At 42.8% G+C, this 20,704-nt stretch overlaps 1 protein-coding gene across 11 annotated transcripts in view; it reads left to right on the top strand.

Moving 5' to 3' along the window:
* PPFIA2 (PTPRF interacting protein alpha 2) overlaps positions 1 to 20,704 on the top strand; it is a 619,912-nt gene that overhangs the window by 445,830 nt on the left and 153,378 nt on the right. For all 11 annotated transcript variants that reach the window (XM_073327625.1, XM_073327626.1, XM_073327628.1 and 8 more), the window contains one exon: positions 8,445 to 8,561. In XM_073327625.1, coding sequence (XP_073183726.1) covers positions 8,445 to 8,561 — 117 coding nt within the window. The remainder of the gene's footprint in view (positions 1 to 8,444; positions 8,562 to 20,704) is intronic.

Genomic DNA, 20,704 nt, shown 5'->3' on the forward strand with positions numbered 1-20,704 from the left:
TGATGCCATCCCCACTGCAGCCACTGGCCCCACCACTTCACCTGCCAAGTCTGCGCCATGCTGAGCCCTCACTTTCCAGCCTGCCCCACCCAGGTGCAGAGTCACTCCATATCCCTGAGAAGGGGGAACATGGGCCGTTCAAAGCGAGGCGAGACTGGGTAGGCCACTGGGGTGGGGGTGGGGATGGGGGGAAACGTAGTGCAGGAACCAGTCCCATGGCAGCAGCAAGGAGGAGCAACGCTGGCTGCCCGAGCATCCACTCAAGTTTGGCCCCATGGCCCCTCATCATACACCTTCCCCAGCTGTCCACCATGGAACTGCCCAGGAAAAGTCCCCTGGAAAACTTTTTCAGCCAGTATGCTGCTCTTCTCAGGTCTCTCCATTACTGAGAACAGGTTGCGTCTTATAGCTCCCTTCAGACCTGGTTCTCAAGCAGCAATACCACTCACTCAATTTTGGCCCTGCTACCTCCCCTCTGTCATTATGACAGAGGGATCTGGGGGCCAAACCTGAGTGGTGCTGCCACCCCTCCCCATGCACCAGGTTGCAATGCCACTCAGTTTTGGCCCCAACACTCCCTGTCACACCAGTGAGCCGTTGGGACCAAAACTGAGTGGACAGTGGGATGACCAGCACTGTTCCTCATGGCCATTGCCAATGGTACACACCGTGCGTAACGTATGTATGGCTGCAGGTACCACTGGTTGCAGTTACATGTGTGAAATTGTATGCAGATTATTTAGAATTAATTAGCATATTTGCAAATAATTTGCATATAACTGGTTTTCAAAAGAAATTGTGTAGATTTAGTGGTGCTGAATGGCTTTGGTTTGACAGCCCTGGTACATGAAGTCCTCTGTTAACATACAAGGCAGCAGCAGAACATGATTCCCAGGACTCTGCTCTGCGAGTGTGTGTGAACCCTGATGTGGGAGAGTGACGGGGTGAGGGTGGGTTTACAATAGGAATAATAGTTTTCATGTCCCATTAAGTTACTGGCCTCTTTCTGAGCCTGCCAATTAGTGATGGTGTATGTGATGTAGGAACTGGAACTGAAACCCATCATACTCATCTTATAGTGGGCCACCAAAACATGCATTAGAGGAGAATAATTTTTAATTCCTGTTGATCTGGGCTAGATTCAAACTGATGTATAGGTGTTAAGCTCTGTACTTGATATATCAGTGCCCTGAGGCTTCCAATAAATGCTAATGTTACAAGTCCAAGAATTAGGCTTGTTTACTTGTATGGTGAGTTTCTTAAATCACATTCTGTCCATCTTGGAGCTTGCACAAGGTAGGATCCTCCACTGTCTATATTATGTAGACTTAACTTTTTATAATATATATAGATATAGCTATCAAAGTCCTGCAAAAACTAAACTCTGGTGTGTGCCACAGCAGAGAGGTAAGATACGGTACAGAAAAGGGGAAAGAAACATAACATTAGTATAGTGCTTTCTCTAAGCTTGTTATATTGGCACACCATGATACTCCCTTTACAGAGTCATTGTTACAGTAGAACCATAGTTATATTTTCATGTCCCTTTATATAAATAAGAATTTTACCTTCTATATTTTAGAAAGTTGGGGGAGGGGGAAAATGAACAGGATGAAAACTCATTTCTGCTAATACTAAGAGCATGTGCAGAGTACAATAAGGAAGCTGCAGGAATTCTCTGTATTTTTCACATGTATTTTTAATAACTACTGTACTTCTTCTGTTGATAATTCTGTCTCACTTTGTAAGCCCCTGTATCACCACGAGGAGGAATCCCAATTTCCAGCATAGTTAAAGTGGTAAAACTTTTAAATATAGACAGTTATATTGGTTCAAAAGAGTTTTTACTAGTATAGCTTTTCCTGTTCAACCAAGCTGAACAATCCAAACTGGTACAAAGCGCTGTATACCATCTTTTACCAGCATAACTATATTGATAAAAACCTACTTCTGAATGGTTCCTGCTGCAGCACAGGGAGCCCTCTGTAGCCCCACTGTCATGGGTATGAATGGGTGGGGCCAAAGCAGAGGGCCTGGGCGAGGACTGCAAGGAGGATGAGGAGAATGGGACACCAGCCCTGGGGGAGGCCACCACACTGGCCAGTGGCTCTTCCTCCTCCTCGCAGTTCTGGCCTGGGGTTTCTTCTCTATTATTCAAGTCCACGCATTATCCAAATCCCTTCCTTTTTCAGCAGCACGAAATACATATTACCTCACCTCCTTACATTATACTTTATATTTTCATATAAGTACTTTGGGTCAAAATCTGCATTTCAGTTTGTCTTTGTACTGAAATCAATGAGTCACACCAAAAGACATAATTTGGAACTCAGTATGTAGTGAATCCATTTGTCTCATAACCCAAAAGTGTGACTTTCCCTATAAAATTTATATTTGAGATTAATTATTTAAACTGTTGTCTGTTTGAGCCCTTCATGTGTGTTATGCTGATTCTGAAGTTACCACATGCACTCGGAAGTTAATTGTAGGTTAAAAAATGAAAGTTAGAAAATTATGCTTTAAGATTGAAGTGTGGTTCTGTCCTGTAAAACACTCTGTAAAAGTAACAGTGTCTGGTCCCAAAGTGTACCTTCTCTCAGTGATTTTCAGATCCAATGTGTTCAATTTACAAATAAATAGATTACTTTTTCTAGTTTCCATTCACATAACTTTAACCTGGAATCTGAAAGCTTTAAGTGTGAAAGGGGGTCAATTATGAATTTGCCAGGGTGCCAGTTAGATTTTAAAGCTGAAATCTTAAAAAGTAGTTTTGCCAATATATAATAGAATCCAAAGGATAACCCATTTTTATTGAGTCCAGGGAGCATTTGTTTACTAGTTTAATGCTGGGTTCTTTTAGATAGATAGGTAAAAATCAACAGTTCACCACTCAAAGGTAGACAACCAACTGTGACTACTATAAACACACAACAGACTTGCAATAATCACAGGCTAGAGCTGAGGCTTAGCCGTTATATCAAAGAACAGTGCAAGTTACTAAGATTTCTTATTACATTTATTTGTGATCAACAATTCTCAATTCTTTAGGACCCAGCATATTTATCACACTTAGAAGGGTGCACTTGTCTTTACACCGCTTTGAAGAGTGCAGTTATATCTCTAACTAGTTTGGTACAAAAGGGACAAGTTTAGAATATTAAAAGCAATTGCTTAAAACAATTCTTTTCAATCTCTCTTAGGCCAATTTGCTTGGACTTATGAAGGAGTTAAAATCTAACATATGATTATTGGAGGTCTCACTGGATGGTAAAGAGGACAAGGAGTACTTGTGGCACCTTAGAGACTAATTTATTTGGGCATAAGCTTTCATGGGCTAAAACCCACTTCAGCGGATGCATGCAGTGGAAAATACAGTAGGAAGATATATATATACACACAGAGAACATGAAAAAAATGGGTGTTGCCATACCAACTATAAGGAGACTAATCTATTAAGTTGGGCTATTATCAGCAGGAGAAAAAACACTTTTATAGTGATAATCAGGATGGCCCATTTCCAACAGTTGACAAGAAGGTGTGAGTAACAGTAGGGGAAAAATTAGCTTGGGGAAGTAGTTTTTACTTTATGTAATGACCCATCCACTCCCAATCTTTATTCAAGCCTAAATTAATGGTGTCCAGTTTGCAAATTAATTCCAATTCAGCAGTCTCTCGTTGAAGTCTGTTTTTGAAGTCTTTTTGTTGTAATATTGCCACTTTTAGGTCTGTAATCGAGTGATCAAAGAGATTGAAGTGTTCTCCAACTGGTTTTTGAATGTTATAATTCTTGACCTCTGATTTGTGTCCATTTATTCTTTTATGTAGAGACTGTCCAGTTTGGCCAATGTACATGGCAGATGGGTATTGCTGGCACATGATGGCATATATCACATTGGTAGATGTGCAGATGAACGAGCCTCTGATAGTGTGGCTGATGTGATTAGGCCCTATGATGGTGTCCCCTGAATAGATACATGGACACAGTTGGCAATGGGCTTTGTTGCAAGGATAGGTTCCTGGTTAGTGGTTTTGTTGTGTGGTTGCTGGTGAGTATTTGCTTCAGGTTGGGGAGCTGTCTGTAAGCAAGGACTGGCCTGTCTCCCAAGATCTGTGAGAGTGAGGGATCGTCCTTCAGGATAGGTTGTAGATCCTTGATGCGCTGGAGAGGTTTTAGTTGGGGACTGAAGGTGACGGCTGTTGGCGTTCTGTTACTTTTTGTTAGGCCTGTCCTGGAGTAGATGACTTCTGGGTATTATTCTGGCTCTGTCAATCTGTTTCTTCACTTCAGCAGGTGGGTATTGTAGTTTTAAGAAAGCTTGATAGAGATCTTATAGGTGTTTGTCTCTGTCTGAGGGATTGGAGCAAATGCGGTTGTATCTTAGAGCTTGGCTGTAGACAATGGATTGTGTGATGTGGTCTGGATGAAAGCTGGAGGCATGTAGGCAAGTATAGCGGTCAGTAGATTTCCGGTATAGGGTGGTGTTTATGTGACCATCGCTCATTAGTACTGTAGTGTCCAGGAAGTGGATCTCTTGTGTAGATGGGCAACCACACACCACACAACAAAAACACCCAAATAAATTTGTTAGTCTCTAAGGTTCCACAAGTACGCCTCCTCCTCTTTTTTTTTTTTTTTGCTGATACAGACTAACACGGCTACCACTCTGAAACCTGTCACTGGACAGTGTAGATTCATCAAGATAACCTACAGTTATTTATATTAAAGAATAGATGGGGAAATACAATCTGAAGAAGTGGAGTTTTTACCCATGAAAGCTTATGCCCAAATAAATCTGTTAGTCTTTAAGGTGCCACCAGACTCCTTGTTGTTTTTTTTCAGAGTAATAGCCGTGTTAGTCTGTATTCGCAAAAAAGGAAAGGAGTACTAGTGGCACCTTAGAGACTATTTATTTGAGCTCAAATAAATTGGTTAGTCTAAGGTGCCACTAGTACTCCTTTTCTTGTTGTTTTTGTGGATACAGACTAATACGGCTACCCCCTGAATCTTTTAAATGAAATCTCACCACTTCTTATCACTTACTCTGGGATGGGGAAAGTCCTTTCCACATGGCTAGTCCAGGCTTTGGTCGCACTTAGTATTTTTCAGCTTCTTGTGTTGGGTTCACTCAAGGAACTTGAGCACATGGTGACTTCAGTGCTAGTACTCATTAGAGGGAGTCACCCTCTGATTCCTATTGGACATGTGCCAAGTGGGTGCTCAAATTTCAGTTTTTTGTTTCTCTGCTGCTTCCACTGGTATCCAGTAGATGGCGATGACATAACAAATTTCCTTAATGCTTTTCTTTTTGGAGGTTTTTTAAATTTCTTTTCGAAGATTGTATTTCATTATTTGCCCCTACTATCAGTTGGAATCCCCCTCCCCTTTTAAGCAATTGCTCTTAATATCCTAAAGTTATACCCTGGTTTATATCTTTTAACATTTCTCCTTCCTTGTGCCAGACAATTCCTATTACTTCTAGAATACAGCAATTATTTACAATGAAATCCAAAAAAATCCTTATAATCTTCTAAATTTGGAAGACATAGTACATAGTCCTTGATTATACATAAGCATGTCATATTATTTAGGATTTATAGTAGAACAAGAGACATTTTCCACATATAGAAGTATACAGATCTGACTCATAAGGCAAACAAATGTTCAGATTCTAATCTGGGTTGAAAGACAAATTATTCATGGTATAATTGATTGACAAGGAAACAATGTGTGGTTTTTAAGTGGGGGTAAAATCATGTGTCTTGCATTTCTTGGGGTAACTGTTTGCCCAATTTGACCTTCAATATTAAAGCCACATTGCTAGTTTTTTTTTAATGTGCAGCTTTCCCACCCATTTCTTTTCCTGATCCACTTATCGTGCAATGGGCCGCTTTGGATAGGAAAGCAGAGTATGACTCTTGCTTGGTAAGCTAAAGTTCTTTTTAGCTAGCTTGAGTAGGAGAAACAGATTTTATCCATAAGTATATTTTGAGAGATAATTAACAATACCCTTATTTAGCCATTTTCGTTTCTATAGTTGGAAGGGAATGCCTAACCTTGGTTGATCTATGAGCCCATAGACAAAGTGTCTCACATGATGTGAGCCATTTTCTTATTGTCTTCTTAGGTGGATCCTATTTTGGGCTAAACAGAGATGAAGGGCTTTCCTTATTTTTGAGGGCCAGAAGGAATCATTATTTATTAATCATTCAAGGCATATCTGTGTCATATCTCCTGTACAAAATCAAACTGGGCTCTTTCCATCCTGTGCATCATGAAATGAATGAAGGGAATGAAAATTCAATAAAGACAAGTGAAAAGTACTTAAGAAGGAAAAATAAAAATCCAGAGTTATAGTTCATCACAAATTGAATATAAGCCAACAATGTGATGGAGTTGCAAAAAAAAAAAAAAAAAGCAAATATTCTGGGATATATTAATAGGCTTGTCATATTTAAGACCTAAGAAGTAATTTTTCTGATCTGCTCTGCACTGGTGAGCTTCAGCTGAAGTATTGTGTCCAGTTTTGGGCACCACACTTTAAGAAAGATGTGAACAAACTAGAGAGAATCCAGAGATAGCAACAAAAATGATAAAAGGTTTAGAAAACCTGACCTCTGAGGAAAGATTAAAAATATCAGGCATGTTTAATCTTGAGAAAAGAAGACTGAAGGGGAAAATGATAACAGTGTTCAGATATGAGAAGGGTTGTCTAGTGGGGCAAGACTCACTGGTGCGCACCTCCTGCTGGCCATCCGGGGAATTAGCTCTTCACCCGCACTGGAACACCATCTATACGCCAGTGTCTCACCTGCCACTGTCCCTCCCAGACCGTGGTGCCTTTTTCTCTGGGTTCTGCCCCAGCAGGACCCCCACTCTGGGTCTCCACTCCCAGGGAACCCCCAACCCTCTAGACCCACCTTGCCTCAGTGGCTATTGCCAGTCATCAGCTAGCCCCTGTTCACTGGGGAAGACTGCAGTGTAATGGCCACTCATCACAGGCAAGGGGGAAGGACCTGCTGTCTTTGCTTATCCCCAGGCTGCCCCTCTGCAGGCCTTCACCAAGGCCTGCAACCTGGGGGCTTATCAGGCTGGAGCTTCCCAGCTCCCTTTGCCCTTCCCCAGCGCTGCTCTACTCAGGCACCCTGTTCCCAGACAGCTAGCCATTCCCACTCCAGGCCTAGAGTGGGACTCCTCAGCTTCTGGCCCACAGCCCTCTTATAAGGGCCAGCTGGGCCCTAATTGGCTCTTATAAGGGCCACAGCTGTGGCTGCTTCCCCATAGCTTCCCACAGCTGTTCTCACTCCATTTCCCAGCCACAGCCCTCTCCAGGGCAGCTTTTAACCCCTGTTCTGTGGGAGTGGGGCCCCACTAGAGGCTGTTTTAAAGAGGACTGTATTTATTGTTTTCCATGTCTGCTGAAAGTAGGCAAGAAGTAATGAGCTTAATCTGCAGCCAGGGAGATTTAGGTTAGATATTAGGGAAATCTTTCAAGCTTTCAGGATAGTTAAGTACCGGAATGGGCTTCCAAGGGAGGCTGTGGAATCCCCATTGTTTTTAATAAATGATTAGAAAAACACCTGAAAAGTCAGTCTTGCTTCATGTCCTACATTTCTATGATTCTATGATTATCTTCAGTAACAAAGATTCTGTAAGTGGAACTTAATTAACAATTCTGATGACCATATGCAAGCCAGAAGGGAATCCAGCTTCCTCTCAAAAAACTGCGTTTGCCTTTTAGTCCTAACAAGAGTTGAAATAGGCTAAAAATAAAAACAATTAAAAGACAAGCAAATGTAATTTAACTAGGAAAGTAATGAATTCAAACAGGATGCATATTTGTTGAGTAAGATGTTGCCATTTTTTGCATAGTTGATTTTCTCATCATAAACTACACTTTACAAATATATGTCATAAAGGCTGAATGTTATGAAATTCACACTTAGAACGGACACTTTATTTTACATAATGGCTTGTTTCTTCTTGGCCTTTTGGCCAGGTTTTCCTGTAGTGTCAGCTTTATATTTGTTGATTCCTTTACGAAGGATTGTATCCTGTCCATGTAGGGAAGTGAACTCAGTGACCTATTAGATCTTTCAGATTTCTAACCAATTATAAATGAAAAATGCCCCATCACTAGGTGAGGTTAAATATGAGTGAGCAAGCCTTAAAATTGCATTTGTTACTATTTATTGATTTATGTCATATGTTCAATATTATTTAAACATCATTTTTATAAGTTTGTGCCCTAATAATTTTTATGATTTATTAATGATGTTAGTATTTTTATAAATCCCTTACAAATGTATGCCCCAAATCCACAGTTGAAGCCAAGTAGATGGCTCCTTGTGTCTGCAAGGATTGGATCAAGACCTTAATACATTTCATGCTAACCTGCTTAGTGATTTCTATGACGTTAACCATTTATTTCTCTTCTCATTCGCAGATTGTAGCTTTACGTGAACAAAATGCACACATTCAAAGGAAAATGGCATCTGGAGAAGGGCCTGCTGAATCAGAACATATTGAAGGAATGGAGCCAGGGCAAAAGGTTCATGAAAAGGTATAAAACAATAGTTTTTTTTTCCCCAGTAAGTCAAGGTAAAGAGAAATATTGAAACTAAAACTAACATAATAATCAGATTCAGATACTGGGCCCAGTTCTGGTCCATCAAGCAAACCCAGGTTGTTGGACCATAGCTGTAGAAAGTCCCCACCAGATGCCAGAGAAGGCTGGCACATCCCAGAACATGAACAGAACACTTGGGCCTCCTCCAGTGTGACTTTTATGTAGTCCTATCTGGAAATTAAAGTTTTTCCCTATAAGTGGAAACTCGGGGAAGGACAATGATGGTAAAGTACACCATGAATCACTCTCTACTGGAAATTGCAGAAGACTCCATTAAAATCATTAAATGGGTCTCTGGGAGAACCAGTAGATCTATGAACTAGTAAATCAATAGACCCATTGCTCTGTTCCAGAATCTCATTTTTTCCTGCAGCTAATAGGAAGAAATGTGTAAAATGTGTGCGGATCTTCTCCTACTTCAGACTTTCTGTTGGAATGCTTGCCTTACTTTCCACTTTCAAACCTTCCCTTATTACTTTCAAATGATGCACACTATCACCCCAAAAAACTACTAAATAATACCAGTAGTGCTTAGCACTGTCTCATGTTTTACATGTTCAAAATGCTTTATAAACAGTAAATTAATTCCCATGACATGCATGGGAAGTCAGTAGGTATGCATTACTGTCCTCATGTCTCAGATGGAGAAATTGGTGCAGTTAAAGTGAGTGTTTTGCCCAATGCCTCACAGGTGGCTTATATGAAAGCCAGTTTAGATCTTACGTTCTCAGTCCTTTGCTCAGGCCACCGGTGCTTGCCTCTCTCTGATGCTCAGTGAAGTCTTCTCAAAATTCTGTTTATTATATAGAGATTGATATTTAAAAGGAACTCATCAAATCTCCATTTTTGTGATTGTCCACAGGACTTAGACGTCTAGACACCTAATTGTGGTTGCAAGTATTGGTCTTAGAAAAATTAGAGGCTGCTTGTCAATATAAGGACTGCAGTCTTAAGGCATATTTGAATTCACTATTTAATGACTGGCTGAGTTGAGTCCTCAAAGCCCTATGACAGTTCCCACAGCAACTGTAATTCCTTTGTAGACCGTGAAATACAATCTCACATAATAGTTTCTGATAAACACATACTATAGTCCATTATGATTCCAATTATTCATTATTGTTTCGTAATTATAATTACATGAGAGGATCTCACCCTCTAAGTTGTAATGCCTAGTTGAGTTACCAGCAGATTTCTGTAGGATTATGAAACTATCATAATCATAATAGGGACAAACCATCCCAATGAGTCGAAAGAATAGTAAATATGGCAGGCGACCAGCCTGGCTTAATGGTGAAATCCTAGCGGATCTTAAACATAAAAAAGAAGCTTACAAGAAGTGGAAGGTTGGACTTATGACCAGGGAAGAGTATAAAAATATTGCTCGGGCATGTAGGAATGATATCAGGAGGGCCAAATCGCACCTGGAGCTGCAGCTAGCCAGAGATGTTAAGAGTAACAAGAAGGGTTTCTTCAGGTATGTTGGCAACAAGAAGAAAGCCAAGGAATGTGTGGGCCCCTTACTGAATGAGGGAGGCAACCTAGTGACAGAGGATGTGGAAAAAGCTAATGTACTCAATGCTTTTTTTGCCTCTGTTTTCACTAACAAGGTCAGCTCCCAGACTGCTGCGCTGGGCATCACAAAATGGGGAAGAGATGGCCAGCCCTCTGTGGAGATAGAGGTGGTTAGGGACTATTTAGAAAAGCTGGACGTGCACAAGTCCATGGGGCCGGACGAGTTGCATCCGAGAGTGCTGAAGGAATTGGCGGCTGTGATTGCAGAGCCATTGGCCATTATCTTTGAAAACTCGTGGCGAACCGGGGAAGTCCCGGATGACTGGAAAAAGGCTAATGTAGTGCCAATCTTTAAAAAAGGGAAGAAGGAGGATCCTGGGAACTACAGGCCAGTCAGCCTCACCTCAGTCCCTGGAAAAATCATGGAGCAGGTCCTCAAAGAATCAATACTGAAGCACTTGCATGAGAGGAAAGTGATCAGGAACAGCCAGCATGAATTCACCAAGGGAAGGTCATGCCTGACTAATCTAATCGCCTTTTATGATGAGATTACTGGTTCTGTGGATGAAGGGAAAGCAGTGGATGTATTGTTTCTAGACTTTAGCAAAGCTTTTGACACGGTCTCCCACAGTATTCTTGTCAGCAAGTTAAGGAAGTATGGGCTGGATGAATGCACTATAAGGTGGGTAGAAAGCTGGCTAGATTGTCGGGCTCAACGGGTAGTGATCAATGGGTCCATGTCTAGTTGGCAGCCGGTATCAAGTGGAGTGCCCCAAGGGTCGGTCCTGGGGCCGGTTTTGTTCAATATCTTCATAAATGATCTGGAGGATGGTGTGGATTGCACTCTCAGCAAATTTGCGGATGATACTAAACTGGGAGGAGTGGTATATACGCTGGAGGGGAGGGATAGGATACAGAAGGACCTAGACAAATTGGAGGATTGGGCCAAAAGAAATCTGATGAGGTTCAATAAGGATAAGTGCAGGGTCCTGCACTTATGACGGAAGAACCCAATGCACAGCTACAGACTAGGGACTGAATGGCTAGGCAGCAGTTCTGCGGAAAAGGACCTAGGGGTGACAGTGGACGAGAAGCTGGATATGAGTCAGCAGTGTGCCCTTGTTGCCAAGAAGGCCAATGGCATTTTGGGATGTATAAGTAGGGGCATAGCGAGCAGATCGAGGGACGTGATCGTTCCCCTCTATTTGACATTGGTGAGGCCTCATGTGGAGTACTGTGTGAAGTTTTGGGCCCCACACTTCAAGAAGGATGTGGATAAATTGGAGAGAGTCCAGCGAAGGGCAACAAAAATGATTAGGCGACTGGAACACATGAGTTATGAGGAGAGGCTGAGGGAGCTGGGATTGTTTAGCCTGCAGAAGAGAAGAATGAGGGGGGATTTGATAGCTGCTTTCAACTACCTGAAAGGGGGTTCCAAAGAGGATGGCTCTAGACTGTTCTCAATGGTAGCAGATGACAGAGTGAGGAGTAATGGTCTCAAGTTGCAGTGGGGGAGGTTTAGATTGGATATTAGGAAAAACTTTTTCACTAAGAGGGTGGTGAAACACTGGAATGCGTTACCTAGGGAGGTGGTAGAATCTCCTTCCTTAGAGGTTTTTAAGGTCAGGCTTGACAAAGCCCTGGCTGGGATGATTTAACTGGGAATTGGTCCTGCTTCGAGCAGGGGGTTGGACTAGATGACCTTCTGGGGTCCCTTCCAACCCTGATATTCTATGATTCATCATTCCTCAGTAACACCAGTAGTGCCCCTGGGAACCTGTCCTTGATAATTCTATCGCTAAATTGAAGGGAAGTTTGTGGTGATTTGAGTTCTCTGCTTCTGGTGGAGTTCACCCCTCTACGCAATCTATGCCTGAGAACACACATTCTGGGCCTCGTAAACACAGTTGTGAAGAGTACATTTTTTTCCTTTGCACCAAGCATTATTAATTTTCAAAATAATTTCTGAGGGACATCCTAGTACTCCTCTAAAAGATATTTATCCTCCTCTGATCCTCGTCCATATCAATTATGCAAACTGAAGACCATTCTAGTCTATCCATTTACAAAGAACAAGGTATAAGATTTTGCAGTTTGTGCACACTATATAAGATTATCTACCTAAAAGCTATGGTTATGAGGAAATATTTTTGTTTAAATGAAAAACAGATGAATAGTTCCTCTGCTTTTTTGAAAGTACAGCCGGTGCGGTGCATAGGATATTGCACAGGAGGAGGGTGGGAGGCAGAGTTTGTCGTAAGCCTGTTTTGGTATTGTTGGTACATCATTATTGACTGTATACTTACCAGAGGTTCCTTCCCATGCATCAGGCTCACCTGTGCTCAACTGTCAGGACTGGCTGGACTGCGCTAAAGTCAAACATATCCTGGCTTGCTAAGCAGCTGGATCCCCCAGTCACCTGTCTCTATACTCCTCCTCGTCTTCCTCGTCCACCTCCTCCTCCTCACTGTTCATGTTGGGAGCCTGTGACTTGGGCTCCTCTATTCACTCTTGAGGTTGTGGGGGAATCTCTGGCAAGGATGGCATGCCACTTTTTGTAAAAGCAGGAGGTCTGCAGCTCCACACAAGATCGATTGTTGGCCTCCATTGCCTTCTGGTCCACCTGCCACAGCTTCTGGGCTTTCACACGGCACGCTGCTGATGCCTCTTGTAGCCCTTCTCCTGAGCAATCTGCTAGTAGATGTCAATGTTTCTACAGCTGGGTCTACACAGCCTCTTCTCCCCACACTCCCAGGAGATCCAACACCTCCTATGTACTCCAGGCTGGAGCGCCTCTGCAGTGTGTAGTTAGCATGGTCCGCTGAGCAATTGCACACAACAGTGTAGAGCTGCTAGGTGTGCTTGCCAAGCCGGCAACCAGGAAAAGGAATTTCAAAAATGTGCAGTGCTTTAAAGGGGAGGGGAGGCTTCCTGTACACCTGGCCTCTAGGCAGTGGAGTTCACAACAGTGACCAGAGCAGTCCCTATGGGACATTGTGGGACAATTCCTGGAGGCCAGCCACAGTCAATATGAGTAACGTACCATCTATGCTGATGGACTACATCGATCTAACTACATCAACCTTGACTCTATACTTCTTGGGGAGGTGGTGTTATTAAGTCAGTGTAGCTGGGCCATTACATAGGTGGGAGTTAAATTTAAGTGTAGACGCATCCACAGCTAGGTCAATGTAAGCTGCCTTGTGTCACCCTAACTGTGTAGTGTGGACCAGGCCTTAGTGAGATCACAACTGGAATACTATGTCCAGTTCTCATGTCCACACTTTAAAAAAGGATGTTGAAATATTGGAAAGGATTCAGAAAAGACCTACAAGAATGATTTGAGGTCTGGAAAAAAAGCCTTATACTGAGAGCCTTAAGAAGCTCAGTCTATTTAGTTTATCCAGAAGAAGGTTTAGGTTTATCCAATTACAGTCTACAGGTACCTATTTGGGAAATAGATTTCTGATAGTAGATGACTCTTTAATCTAATAGAAAAAGACATAACTAGATCCACTGGTTGGTAGCTCAAGCTAGACATATTCAGACTAGAAACATATTTTAACAGTGAGGGCAATTAACCTCTGGAGCAACTTACCCAAAGATATGCTGAATTCTCCATCACTTGACATTTTTAAAGCAAGATTGGATATTTTTCTAAAAGATATATAATAGCTCAAGCAAAAATAACAGGCTTGATGCAAAGTGCATGAGATTCTTTGGCTTGTGTTATGTATGAGGTCAGACTAGATGATCATTATGGTCACTTCTGGCCTGAAAGTCTATAAATCTATATACTCCTACTCAATAAATAGCCAAACTATGATTTTCAAGTTTTGTAGGCAATGGGTATTATAAATAGGGCTGTTAATTGCACTGTTAAACAATAATAGAATACATTTATTTAAATATTTTTGGATATTTTCTACATTTTCAAATATATTGATTTCAGTTATAACACAAAATACAAAAAGTACTTTAGATTTATTTTTATTAGAAATATTTACACTGTAAAAAAACAAAAGAAATAGTATTTTTCAATTCCCCCATTACAAGTACTGTAGTGCAATCTCTTTATCATGAAAGTTGAACTTACAAATGTAGAATTATGTACAAAAAACCGCTGCATTCAAAAATAAAACAATGTAAACCTTTAGAGCCTACAAGTCCACTCAGTCCTACTTCATGTTCAGCCAATCACTTAGACAAACAAGTTTGTTTACATTTGCAGGAGATAATGCTGCCTGCTTCTTGTTTACAATGTCACCTGAAAGTGAGAACTGGCAAGATATTTATGTGCCAGATGTGCTAAAGATTCATCTGTCCCTTCATGCTTCAACCACCATTGCAGAGGATATGTGTCCATGATGATGATAGGTTCTGCTTGATAATGATCCAAAACACTGCGGACCAATTCATGTTCATTTTCATCATCTGAGTCAAACGCCACCAGCAGAAGGTTGATTTTCTTTTTTGGTGGTTCAGGTTCTGTAGTTTCCGTATTGGAGTGTTGCTCTTTTAAGACACCTGAAAGCATGCTCCACACCTCATCCCTCTCAGGTTTTGGAAGGCACTTCAGATTCTTAAACCTTATGTCAAGTGCTGTATCTATCTTTAGAAATCTCACATTGGTACCTTCTTTGCGTTTTGTTAAATCTGCAGTGAAAGTGTTCTTAAGATGAACAACGTGCTTGGTCATCATCCGAAACTGCTATAACATGAAATATATGGCAGAATGTGGGTAAAATAGAGCAGGAAGCATACAATTCTCTCCCTCCGCCCCCCCCCCCCCCCCCCGAGGAGTTCAGTCACGAATTTAATTAAAGCATTATTTTTTTTTAATGCGCATCATCAGCATGGAACCTCTGGAATGGTGGCCGAAACATGAAGGGGCATACAAATATTTACCATATCTGGCACGTAAATACCTTGCAATGCAGGCTACAAAAGTGACATCTGGAACGTCTGTTCTCACTTTCAGATGACATTGTAAATAAGAAGCAGGCAGCATTATCTCCAGTAAATGTAAACAAATGTGTTTGTCTTAGCAGTTGGCCGAACAAGAAGTAGGACTGAGTGGACTTGTAGGTGCTAAAGTTTTACGTTGTTTTATTATTGAATGCAGTTAGGTAACAAAAAAAATCTACACTTGTAAGTTGCACTTTCACGACAAAGAGATTTCACTACAGTACTTGTATGAGGTGAATTGAAAAATAATGTTTCTTTTGTTTATCGCTTTTACAGTGTAAATATTTGTAATAAAAAGAATAATATAAAGTGAGCACTGGACACTTGGTATTCTGTGTTGTAATTGAAGTCAATATATTTGAAAATGTAGAAAAACATCTAAAAATATGTTTAAAATTTCAATTGAGATTCTATTGTTTAACAGAGCGATTAATCGCAATTAATTTTTTATCACGACTAATTTTTTTGAGTTAATCGCATGAGTTAACTGTGATTTATCAACAGCCCTAATTATAATTATTCAGAGCAGTTGGTCCTTAGAATGGGACTTAGAAGTATTTTAGTTATCCTTTATCATAGATCCAGCCACCACAGCAGTTGGCAAGAATAACAATTAAATAAATATTTTGAAGCTTAACATGAATACTGGATTGCTTGACATAAAAACAAAGGAAAAACACTTAGAGATATAGTTGGAATTTTGTGTAATCAGATTACAAATATAGGAACATGTATAGTATGGTGCAGGGATCGGCAACCTTTGGCAAGCGGCCTGTCAGGAAAGCTGCTGGCGGGCCGGGCCAGTTTGTTTACCTGCAGCGTCCGCAGGTTCGGCCGATCGCAACTCCCACTGTCCGAGGTTCACCGTTCCAGGACAATGGGGGCTGCGGAAAGTGGCGCGGGCTGAGGGATATGCTGGCCACTGCTTCCCACAGCCACCATAGGTCTGGAACAGTGAACCACGGCCAGTGGGAGCTGCAATTGATCGAACCAGAGGATGCTGCAGATAAACAAACCATCCCGGCCTGCCAGCAGCTTTCCCTGACGGGTCACGTGCCAAAGGTTGCCGATCCTTGGTATAGTGCATGATTTTCAACTGCAGAACAACCTGTGGAGTAACAGTAACTGGCTGTAACAGTAGTTTTACAAGAGTATAAAACACTCTATCTGTCCTATTTACTGACAACTAGATCTGCAATTCATATGTGTTAAGCCCAAACTGATTTTGGAAAACTTCAAAGTGCAACAACAGATCAATGTCTAACTTGCAGAACTAACAAAGGAAGACCATTTTTTGAAATGGTGAAGATGCGCTTCATTGATAGAGGAGCATGTGCTTGGCAACATAATTAGTTCACCTCAATGAGAGACAGAAGCTATGGTGGTGGGAGAGCGGTTCCTGCGACTATAGCATGGTGTAGAATCATAGCATCATAGAATATTAGGGTTGGAAGTGACCTCAGGAGGTCATCTAGTCCAACACCCTGCTCAAAGCAGGACCAACACAAACTAAATCATCCCAGCCAAGGCTTAGTCAAGCCAGGCCTTAAAAACCTCTAAAGATGGAGATTCCACCACCTCCCTAGGTAATGCATTCCAGTGCTTCACCACCCTCCGAGTGAAATAGTGTTTCCTAATATCCAGTCTAGACCTCCCCCACTGCAACTTGAGACCATTGCTTCTTGTTCTGTCATCTGCCACCACTGAGAACAGCCTAGCTCCATCCTCTTTGGAACCCCCCTTCAGGAAATTGAAGGCTGCTACTAAATTCCCCCTCACTCTTCTCTTTTGCAGACTAAATAACCACAGTTCCCTCAGCCTCTCCTCGTATGTCATGTGCCCCAGCCCCCTAATCATTTTTGTTGCCCTCTGCTGGACTCTCTCCAATTTGTCCACATCTCTTCTGTAGTGGGGGGACCAAAAGTGGATGCAGTACTCCAGATGTGGCCTCACTAGTGCCGAATAGAGGGGAATAAATCACTTCCCTCAATCTGCTGGCAATGCTCCTACTAATACAGTCCACTATAGAATCATAGAATATCAGGGTTGGAAGGGACCTCAGGAGGTCATCTAGTCCAACCCCCTGCTCAAAGCAGGACCAATCCCCAACTAAATCATCCCAGTCAGGGCTTTGTCAAGTCTGACCTTAAAAACTTCTATGGAAGGAGATTCCACCACCTCCCTAGGTAACACATTCCAGTGTTTCACCACCCTCCTAGTGAAAAAGTTTTTCCTAATAACCAACCTAAACCTCCCCCACTGCAACTTGAGACCATTACTCCTCGTTCTATCATCTGCTACCACTGAGAACAGTCTAGAGCCATCCTCTTTGGAACCCCCTTTCAGGTAGTTGAAAGCAGCTGTCAAATCCCCCCTCATTCTTCTCTTCCGCAGACTAAACAATCCCAGTTCCCTCAGCCTCTCCTCATAACTCATGTATGCCAGGCCCCGAATAATTTTTGTTGCCCTCCACTGGACGCTTTCGAGTTTTTTCACGTCCTTCTTGTAGTGTGGGGCCCAAAACTGGACACAGTACTCCAGATGAAGCCTCACCAATGGCGAATCGAGGGGAACGATCACGTCCCTCGATCTGCTGGCAATGCCCCTACTTACACATCCCCAAATGCCATTGGCCTTCTTGGCAACAAGGGCACACTGTTAACTCATATCCAGCTTCTTGTCCACTGTAACCCCTAGGTCGTTTTCTGCACAACTGCTGCCTAGCCATTCGGTCCCTAGTCTGTAGCAATACATGGGATTCTTCTGTCCTAAGTGCAGGACCCTACACTTGTCCTTGTTGAACCTCATCAGATTTCTTTTTGGCCCAATCCTCTAATTTGTCTAGGGCCCTCTGTATCCTATCCCTCCCTCCAGCTTATCTACCTCTCCTCCCAGTTTAGTGTCATCTGCAAACTTGCTGAGGGTGCAATCCACACCATCCTCTGGATCTTAATGAAGATATTGAACAAAACCGGCCCAAGGACTAACCTCTGGGGTACTCCACTTGATACTGGCTGCCAACTAGACATGGAGCCATTGATCACTACCCGTTGAGCCCGACAATGTAGCCAGCTTTCTATTCACCTTATAGCCCATTCATCCAGCCCATACTTCTTTAACTTGCTGTCATTAATACTGTGGGAGACCGTGTCAAAAGCTTTGCTAAAGTCAAGGAACAACATGTCCACTGCTTTCCCCTCATCCACAGAGCCAGTTATCTCGTCATAGAAGGCAATTAGATGAGTCAGGCATGACTTGCCCTTGGTGAATCCATGCTGACTGTTCCTGATCACTTTCCTCTCCTCTAAGTGCTTCAGAATTGATTCCTTGAGGACCTGCTCCATGATTTTTCCAGGGACTGAGGTGAGGCTGACTGGCCTGTAGTTCCCAGGATTCTCCTTCCCTTTTTTAAAGATGGGCACTGCATTAGCCTTTTTCCAGTCGTCTGGGACCTCCCCCGATTGCCATGAGTTTTCAAAGATAATGGCCAATGGCTCTGCAATCACATCCGCCAACTCCTTTAGCACTCTCGGGATGCAGCGCGTCCGGCCCCATGGACCTGTGGTCGTCCAGCTTTTCTAAATAATCCCGAACCACTTCTTTCTCCACAGAGGGCTGGTCACCTCCTCCCCGTGCTGTGCTGCCCAGTGCAGTATTCTGGGAGCTGACCTTGTTTCTGAAGACGGAGGCAAAAAAAGCATTGAGTACTTCAGCTTTTTCCACATCCTCTGTCACTAGGTTGCCTCCCACATTCAGTAAGGGGCCCACACTTTCCTTTACTTTCTTCTTGTTGCTAACATACCTGAAGAAACCCTTCTTGTTACTCTTAACACCTCTTGCTAGCTGCAACTCCAGGTGTGATTTGGCCTTCCTGATTTCACTCCTGCATGCCCGAGCAATATTTTTATACTGTTCCCTGGTCATTTGTCCAATCTTCCACTTCTTAATAAGCTTCTTTTTTGTGTTTAAGATCAGCAAGGATTTCACTGTTAAGCCAAGCTGGTTGCCTGCCATATTTACTATTCTTTCTAGACATCGGGATGGTTTGTCCCTGTAACCTCAATAAGGATTCTTTAAAATACAGCCAGCTCTCCTGGACTCTTTCCCCCCTTGTGTTATTCTCCCAGGGGATCCTGCCCATCAGTTCCCTGAGGTTGTCAAAGTCTGCTTTTCTGAAGTCCAGGGTCCGTATTCTGCTGCTCTCCTTTCTTCCCTGTGTCAAGATCCTGAACTCGACCATCTCATGGTCACTGCCTCCCAGGTTCCCATCCACTTTTGCTTCCCCTACTAATTCTTCCCAGTTTGTGAGCAGCAGGTCAAGAAGAGCTCTGCCCTAGTTGGGTCCTCCAGCACTTGCACCAGGAAATTGTCCCCTACACTTTCCAAAAACTTCCTGGATTGTCTGTGCACCGCTGTGTTGCTCTCCCAGCAGATATCAGGGTGATTGAAGTCTCCCATGAGAACCAGGGCCTGCGATCTGGTAACTTCTGTCAGTTGCTGGAAGAAAGCCTCGTCCACCTCATTCCCCTGGTCTGGTGGTCTATAGCAGACTCCCACCACAGCATCACACTTGTTGCTCACACTTCTAAACTTAATCCAGAGACTCTCAGGTTTTTCTGCAGTTTCATACCGGAGCTCTGAGAAGTCATACTGCTCCCTTACATACAATGCAACTCCCCCACCTTTTCTGCCCTGCCTGTCCTTCCTGAACAGTTTTTTTCCATCCATGACAGTACTCCAGTCACGTGAGTTATCCCACCAAGTCTCTGTTATTCCAATTCACTATGCCATTGGCCTTCTTGGCAACAAGGGCACGCTGATGACTCATATCCAGCTTCTCATCCACTGTAATTCCCAGGTCCTTTTGTGCAGAACTGCTGCTTAGACAAGTCGGTCCCCAGCCTGTAGCTGTGCATGGGATTCTTCCTTCCTAAGTGCAGAACCTCATCAGATGGTCCTTGTTGAACCTCATCAGATTTCTTTTGGCCCAATCCTCCAGTTTGTTTAGGTCACTGTGGACCCTATCCCTACCCTCCATCATATCTACCTCTCCCTCCCAGGTTAGTGTCATCTGCAAACTTGATGAGGTGCAATTAATCCCATCATCCAGAGCATTGATAAAGTTGTTGAACAAAACCAGCCCCAGAACCGACTCCTGGGGCTCTCTGCTTGATATTGGCTGCCAACTAGACAATGAGCCATTGCTCACTACCCGTTAAGCCCGACAATCTAGCCAGCTTTCTATCCACCTTATTGTCCATTCATCCAATCCACACTTTTTTAATTTGCTGGCAAGAATACCATGGGAGACCATATCAGAATCTTTGCTAAAGTCAAGATATATCACATCCACCACTTTCCTCGTATCAATAGAGCCAGTTATCTCATCATAGAAGGCAATCAGGTTGTTCAGGAATGACTTAGAATATCAGGGTTGGAAGGGACTTCAGGAGGTCATCTCGTCTGACCCCCTGCTCAAAGCAGGACCAATCCCCAATTTTTGCCCCAAATGGCCTCCTCAAGGATTGAACTCACAACCCTGGGTTTAGCAGGCCAATGCTCAAACCGCTGAGCTATCCCTCCCCCCTTGGTGA

This window comes from Lepidochelys kempii, chromosome 1, assembly GCF_965140265.1.
Source record: "Lepidochelys kempii isolate rLepKem1 chromosome 1, rLepKem1.hap2, whole genome shotgun sequence".
NCBI lineage: Eukaryota > Metazoa > Chordata > Testudines > Cheloniidae > Lepidochelys > Lepidochelys kempii.